Source organism: Pygoscelis adeliae, unplaced genomic scaffold, assembly GCF_000699105.1.
Source record: "Pygoscelis adeliae isolate BGI_AS28 unplaced genomic scaffold, ASM69910v1 Scaffold317, whole genome shotgun sequence".
In the NCBI taxonomy this organism is placed as follows: Eukaryota; Metazoa; Chordata; class Aves; order Sphenisciformes; family Spheniscidae; genus Pygoscelis; species Pygoscelis adeliae.
Window position 1 is genome coordinate 206,253 of NW_008825155.1, and position 8,485 is coordinate 214,737.

At 36.2% G+C, this 8,485-nt stretch overlaps 1 protein-coding gene across 1 annotated transcript in view; it reads right to left on the minus strand.

The window, feature by feature from the left end:
- Positions 1 to 8,485, minus strand: part of PCGF6 (polycomb group ring finger 6) — a 32,237-nt gene that overhangs the window by 15,294 nt on the left and 8,458 nt on the right. Inside the window, exons 6-7 of the mRNA XM_009328434.1 lie at positions 6,835 to 6,862; positions 3,472 to 3,570 (exon numbers count right to left, since the gene is read on the minus strand). Of these exons, the coding sequence (XP_009326709.1) occupies positions 3,472 to 3,570; positions 6,835 to 6,862 (127 nt within the window). The remainder of the gene's footprint in view (positions 1 to 3,471; positions 3,571 to 6,834; positions 6,863 to 8,485) is intronic.

An 8,485-nucleotide genomic window follows, 5' to 3' on the forward strand; every position in this document is an offset into this window, starting at 1 on the left:
ACTCTCAGGAACGCACATTTGATTGTGGAACATTTCTATTCCATAGGCTACATTAATGCATTCAGACCAGACAAGCCCCAAATCTTTCAGCAGTCTCTCTTGTCCTTACAGAATGAATGGCAAGAAGGGATACTGCTGCTGCAAGATGACCTCAAAGGAAGTAACACTTTAAAGACGACTTCTCATTTTCTCCCCACTCTTCAGCTGAACACAAACTATACAGATGTGCATCAGATGTCAAAGCCAAGTATCTAACAGATTCCAAACACCACAGCCTGTATTTAGCTCAAATTAAATGATACCTACTTAGCTATTACTAGCAATTACAGTTGCTCAAAAATTATTTTCACAACCCCCCCAATAAATTTCAGCAAGAATATTCGAGAGACCTTGTAATTAGAAATATATATAGACACATTCAGAAAATTAATCGTTGCCCAAAGCATAGAGATCAAAACAAAGCACCAGAAAGAGTAAACTACAGTCTGTCAGCCCAAGTGATAGATAAAAATAAATGAAGCCTTAACCTTTCAGATAAACTAGGAAATTTGAATCACAATCCATTTGCAAACTCAAATACAGAAGTCTGAAAATAATTTGAGGCCTCAGACTAGGAAAAGAGAACAAAGGCAGTGGCTTCAAAACTGCTTTTTAGACTTTTATATATAATGTCACAGGAGTCAGGTGGCTTAATTTCACATTTTCATTAACCTTGATCCAACCCACTTGTGCAGGTCAATGAAGAAAGGCAAACTAGCTAATATTCCACATGAACAAATTAAGTCAAAGAGGTCCAAGTACAATCAGTAGTTCAGGAGAATGGGTAACATACTTTCTATCACTTGGTCACCAAATCAGCTCTAACAAGGAACAAGTAAAACATTCTCAAATAATACTTTTGCAGACTGTCAAACTAAGCTGATATTCAGTAGGAACTGATTGCGTTCACAAAATAACCACACCTAGCATCCTTACTGGAAGTTTCAACAAGGAAACCAAGGATGCGATTGATATATGGAGGAGAGAAAGGAGGAAAGACTGTTCCCTCCTTACAGTCAACTCTTTTCAAGTCCCAGGTAAGGCACAGTTAAACACTGTGGCAGTGTTTTCTGTAGATAAATGTGGGAAAAAAAATACTGTGAATGCAGTGCACTTTAGCTCAATAGTGCCTGAAACGTGTGTTTCTGAAAGAAATCTCCTAGCTTCCTAAGGGAATCTAGTTCTTAGACTCTAGCCCCAAGTTGAGCGCACCAAACTCATGACATTTTATATAAAAATCTATTAATTTAGGTAATGAAGAACTGGAGAGAGTTAGAAATCAAGACTAAAGAATTAATATTAAAAAGAAAAGCTTGTCATCCTAAGTTAGTATCTATTTCTTCTTTAACATACTTTGGGGAAGCCTACAGGAAATGAACCACTGCAGTCCTCAACTCTCTTCCAAATTTCTACAGCAAACTAAAAAAGCAGCCAAGTACCCTCTACATTTATATTCTCCGCACATATGGTTTACAACTTATTTCCCTAAATTCTTCTGCCTGTGCTAATTTATATTCAGGTTCTCCCTAATTTTGTTTTACAGTTTCTGTTTTATTAGCCATCCTGGGAAGTTGGAGTAAGACATGATTCATTAGGCTTATTAATCTTTAATGACATATCTGACATCTCTTTCGCTTTCTGCATCTTTACCAACAAAACATCAGCTTCAGTTCTGCATACTACAATGAGGTGACAGCTCAGTACATACACTCCTTTACTCTTAAGTCCCCATGTGACAAAGAAACACTCAATCAGGATAGGAAAAATACTTTCTGCTTCATTTCCCTAATTCCCTAGTGTTTTAAAAATAAGCCTGAGTATCTTCAAGAAATCAGTCATGATTTGTGGCATGAAAATCAACTACAGGTTTCCAGTGACCAAAAAAAACACTCGCTGAAAAAAAAAAAAAAAAGGATCAAAGCAGTTAAGAGTGGGGGGGGAAAAGCAGCCAAAGGATCTGACTGTAGAAGAAAGCAGGTTTAACATTTCCTCCAGACAGGCAGGGCTTGCACAGAAGAGACCAAGAGATTAGAACTAGCCAATGATTGTGCCTTACTCTAGAATGGCAAACTGGATACTAGCAGAGGTAAAAGTGACTGGGTCAGCATCAAACATCTTGAGAAAGGAAGTCTATGAAATGATCAGCTTTTGAGACACAGTAACATTTACCCAGTAACAGTGGATCATATCCTGTCTGGTAAAGTCCAAGCAGAAAGTAACTAACGGGGGAAAAATTCTCAAGTTATCTCTATTAGATGATCTCAAGACTGCAAAATCTGAAACACATCCAACACACAGGCCTAGCTTGATTTTGAAAGATGGGTAACTGCAATTTCCATTACAGATGCTCAGTGTTCCTGAAAATTGAGATTCTGATGTACTAAAGAAAACGCAAACAAAAAAACCCAATTCCTTCCCCTCACATAAACAACAACTCGATTAATGTAAGAAGTTTCTCTAGCCTCATTTTGAGGATACTTTTATTTGACTTCAGAATATCAAGTCACCACCACCTAAAAGCTACAGACACTCACTGAGAGGAAACCAGCAAATGAAAATACATTACTTCCTCAGAATGATGAATAATTCATATCTGATTGTCACCACTGAAAAGCTAAGTGGCATGAATAAATACTCATTACTGAGGCACACAGTCATGCTGTATTGTCTCAGATAGTTACCTGCTGCATGAAAACACAGCCTTAATTCCAAAGCCAGTACCTAACTTCCACCATTTGCCTATTCACATCAGTATCAGCTTGATTTACCAATAACTGACAGCTTTAAGAATCATTAACACATTATGGAACTCCTGCACCTTCTCAACTGAATGGTTGCTGAAATATATTAAAGAATTGAAAACTGGTTTTGACATGCAATTCCTATCAAAATGATTGAGAAATAGTAAGTTAAATTATTTTGTAGCATATTCTGCTCCTTTGAATTCTTATTTGGAGGCACGTGCCTACATTTGCATTCATATCTTTCATTTCAACACATCTATCCACAGTATCATTCTTTCTTAGTCCTTGTTTGCTTCAGTTAAGTTTTACTGCTATTCAGCTCCTACCTGTGTCTGCCTTCATATCCTCCCACACTCACACACTTTCCTGTCTACATACTCAGTTTTATCTTTGAAACAGCAGTATCTTTTGGTTTTGAATTTCATCTGCTCAAATCTTACATGGCCCTTCAGAAACTCTATACAAATAATCAAGTATTATAATGAAAATTTAAACATGTTGCAAATGAGTTGGGAGAGTCGTTCCTCACAGATCACAACATTTCAAACGTTTGATTTTTTAATCCTTGCTGCATTAAAAACACCTAACATTACTTCTAGACCCTAATAAACAATGCAAGTGTTCTGCCTGAAGCGAAGGCGTTACATTGATCACAGTGAACTTGTAAGTGCCTCTACAAGTGGCATACCTGACAAGTAGGGTCCAGATCCATTTTTCTTCTGAGGAATTTCTCCACGTGTCCAATTGTTGCCTCCCCTGAAACACGCACAAACTTCTTTTCCAAAGGCTGCAAAGAATAAACGTAAGATTTTAAGACAATGTACATTTTCAGCAATCATCCCTTGTAAACCCCAAACCCAAGTGAAAACCCAGTAACAGAGGGTGACAGCTTAAATTTTTGGACCCTTCCCTGCTCTACTTCCAGATTACCTCATAGGGAAAGGACTAAATATGTATTAAGACTCCAGGTTCAAACTTCCTGCTGTTTAAAACAACCTTTAAAAATAACCAACTACTGACTTCAGTCCTATTTCACTATTAAGTACTGGAGAATTACATTTGCTATTAATTCTGCACAGAAATTAGCATTACACAGCATTTTAAGAACTTCTCTCCCCCACAAGCATTTACTCATCAGAAGCACATGAACTATTTCCTAAAGTTTCCTTATCAGGCTTCTGTACCAAACATGATTCAGATAACTAAACCATGTCATTTTATAATGCAAGTAGCTTAAGTCTTTTAGCATTCTAGAAGTATTATGGCTTGGGCTGGAATCAACTTAATAGTCCATGAAATTCCAGAATCAATTAAAATATACTACTATGCAGAACACAAGGGCAAGACTGGTCTGAAATATTTTTTATAATTTCTAAATACTTTCACAGCAAGGACTGCAACGACAAGACATTTGTTATGCCAGCCTCAAAAATTTTAGTGGGTTTCTCTTCTATGGATAAAATTTTAAACAGCTGACTGGTGATATGAGCAGCTAAGCAAAGAGGCACAAAGGCAGAGCAGATGACTGCATTCAGTGTGATAAATGGATTACCTTTCATGTCAATTAATTGGATTTTTATGTTGATGTCTGAACAGCTGTGATTTACTATCCAGGTTCATCAAATTCTTTCAATTTGAAAGAAGGGTCAGAGGGTCATGGACTACCCTTGAATTCAATCATGAATTTAAATATGTATCCATGATAACTGTGGTTTTGGAACAATAGTTTGATTTATTCATGTACAAGAGCTAGAAATGACAGTCAGACCTGATCTAGGGAACCATGCTGCTGCAAGCTTGATGATGCTGAATTTATGCTTGCTGCATGTATAAATCACAGTTTATGGCCACGGACCTTGTAACCTGTTCTCTCCCCCACATTCCCACTTAAAAAAAAAGGTAACGTCTAGTTCAGAAAAATAAGACAGATAAACAAGTAATTGAGGACAGAGCAACGCTAAAAATCGATCAGGGTATGTTTTGTGAAAAGTGGATATGAAAGAGGATTTGGAAGGTTGATGAGTACACCTCTTGGTCATGAAGTGGAATAAAAAAGCATGAAGATATAAAGTGCAGTGAAGAAAATAAGGATAGAAAGGAAGAAGAGATAGAGTGAAGCAGGGGGTTAGCATACAGCAAGAAATTTGAAAATGCTGTAGAAAAATACCAGTTAAAAGATGTGATATTTCTTAGAACTCCCATAGATGATACAGAAGTCTAAATATGCACATAAGCTGAGTGGCACTTTAGTCTATGGATAACAGGATTATTTGCAGCACAGAACTATTCACTGTGAGTAACGATAGGCAGCCTTTCATCTTTAACTCTAGTGTTCTGAGGATGTTGAAGTGAGCAGGAATATTTATGGCTTAAAAGGAAAAAAACACAACCCCAAAAAACACTTACACACACACAAAAAAATCCTTTTTCTGAATCATAAGCACTCCTTAATGGTGTTTGAGCCAAGTATCTTTTTTAAAAGGCAAAACTACTCGCATTGGAATGGCATGTTTCAGAGGAAATAAGTGTTGACACAGATTTCAATATTACAACACGTAAGTTAATAAAATGGTTGAACTGCCCTACAGTCATTCTCGTGTGGCCCAAAATAAAAAGGATAAAAAACAAAGCAGAGAGAGGGCAAATATGAGACAGGAAGGATGGGAGGTGATACAAGGGCAAGAAGATGAAAAAAATAGTGTGAAATATAAGGGTAAAAAGAAGAAAAAATGCTGGGTAGGCGTGGGGGTATAACAGATGAAGAAAATTGACTGCAGACATTTTCAGGAACATTGCCCCCATTCTACAGATTAATTTTGTTTTATGAAACTACACTCACATTTCAACTCTTTGTGAAAATTCTTATTTCTGTATTTGAAAGTTTGAAATTGCCTCCTAAGCTCTGCCGTAACAAATGTAATTGCTATTAAAAGTAGTATGAATAACTGCAATCAAATCTAACAGTTCAGATTTGTGCCTGAAAATATATTGATTAGAAATCAACTCAGCTGAAAACATGAAGGAAATCAGTAAAATGGTACAATCAGGACAATGCATATTTAAGTTACTAACACACTTTTTTCTCAAATTCTTCAACAGTAAAATTTTCCTGCTAACTGTACCACTTAGGTGTCTCTTATATTCTATTATTCTGTGCCATTCGATCTTTTGAGTCCTACGATTCCAATACAATGAAAGATTAAATGCAACATATACTGAGTAATTTTAAATTAAATCTCCTTCTTGCCCTTGAATAGAGTCTTGTTTTCTAAATGTTTAGCCAAAATAGTGGAATGACACACTCTGAGCATCTCTAACTACAGCATATGAAATCATAAAGGCAGCAAACAATGTGCAGTTCCTCTGTGAATTTGTACTGAAGCAGCTCAGTAAGAAGATCTGTAATGGAAGAAGAGCCATATTCTTTAGCAAGGATCAGGAACGCTATTTCTTGTTTAGCAGAACAGCCACCGTTCAGACAACAAACATTGTTAGTGAAGCGATGGAGAAAAGAACAAGCTTTCTGCTGGCTAAGGAAGTGTATTGTGCCGTCTAGACAATGTGGGGGTTTTTTTGTTATATGTTTAAGCACATAGCAATTTATTATACTATTTTTATACCTCAGGCTATGCTTCCTCTGAATAACCTATGCAAGCTTTCCACTACAATTAGAGAATCTTCTTCAAAAAACAGTATTTTAGACAATGTCTACACCTTTGTTTAGGATTCCAATAAAAGCTATAGTAGTGCATCTTTTGGAGAGAGATGCAAGAATAACAATCTAGAATCACCTAGGTGAAATTTCATCAGTATCATTCCCATTCTCCCACCAAAACTTTAATTACGTAGCCACAGAAGCATTCTTTTCCTATTCTGTGATGGTATACAATAATAGATTTGAAAGTATTCTGTAATCCAAGGTTGATTACTACTACGCTGATGAAAGTTCAGGCTGCACTCAGTGTAAGAAAAACAAACTACATTAAATACATTCAGGTTATACATATTTCTGAAGTAAATTGTAAGATAAAAATTCAAATCACATCTGCACCTTAAAATTCCCTGTGCCTTCGTTAGCTCTGAAAAACAAGAGAAGAGTAAACACAATCAATATTGCTAAGGTTAACAGTTATTAACACCCTCAAGCTCTTTATTATAATAGTGACTTACTGATTTAGTAGTCTGGCATATCAAGCTTATTTTCCAAATCACGCTATTCCTTTCATTAAACTCTAATACATGAAATAATATTAGACTGAATTTATATATCTTTTCCTCCTACCCTTTATTTGGTACTCCGTTTTTCTTGTGAATTCAGCTATTTATGACTGAGGTTTGTCTACATGAAATGGAAAAAAACCAACACAGCCTAAAGCCATTTTTAAACATAACATAACATTCATTTTCATAGGAAAAGGTTGTAATATTGAAGTGTGGATGTTTAAGCAGCATTATCATCCTTGATATTTGGAACTTTAACGGACAGTATCTAAGAAGTTGCTGACAGTATATGCCCAACCGAAGAGGCTTTCTGGGCCAGTTGTTGGCCTTCTAGACTATTTACATCACAGGATTAATGCTAATGCTATCTAGGAACTCAGGAAAGCAGCAGGAGTTTCTCTGGAAGGTGAAATACACACAAAGGTGGCAAATGACCAAATTCCCAGCTGGCTTCACCAGAGATTCACTGATTTGCACAGTCTGAGCATGTGATCTACTACTGATCATCTATACTTCACACCTCCATCTTGTAGTGCAATGTATAAATTTCTCAATTAATTAGGCCCAATTCATGACATTTCACTATTCTTGTATTGCATTAGCAAGTATGTACACATGAGAGAGGAAAAAAAATGCAGTATTTCATTGCCCTGGAGAGGGCAAAAATCAAACATCACTATCAGTCGACTACACTTCTACTGACCATTTGATATAGCAATCAAACGTATTTTTAATGTTTGTGCAGACCACACATTAGCATGGCACTTCAAGTTACTGTAATTGAGTGTCTCCACCTCTAAATACGTACCAGCTATCAGACAGAGTGAAGTAAAACTATCATCAAATTCTGCCACTGAAATGAAATTTAAAGTTACTAAGAAACAAACATAGAAAAGCTTTTCCACTACAGCTGTCATTTTCTTTGATACAGTCTCACAGCCACAGGAGACTAGATAATATACTCTAAAGACACAATATAGACAGTCAGACTTTCAAAGTAACAATTTCTGCTGCCTGGTCCAACCTACTCTAAATTTTCTTAATCCAAAGAGCTTCCTTAATCTCTCATCACCAAGAAAAGCTCTTTGATTTTGACCTTTGAAGGAGAAAACATATTAACCCTCAAACATACAAAGTATAAAAGAAGATCAAGGGTTAAAAGAGTCACTAAAATAAATTGTAAAGTAGATGCTGTTAAGCCATCATCCTTTTTTTGTTAGAAACATTCTGTGCTTCCCTCCATATAAGTAACAAAAACACAGTGGACAATTTCACATCGTATAGATGGTATTTGCACAGTATTACCTGCTTTGCTGCCAACACTAGACTGGAAGCTTGAAATAAAACTACCAGAAAAACAAATACGACAACACAGATTCAAAAGTCATTTTGTTTCACAGACAGGCAGATAACATGTTTACTAGTTTTGAGGTCTATGTTGCCTGACATCTTCATCTGGCTCTGAAAAAAGAAAAACGTAC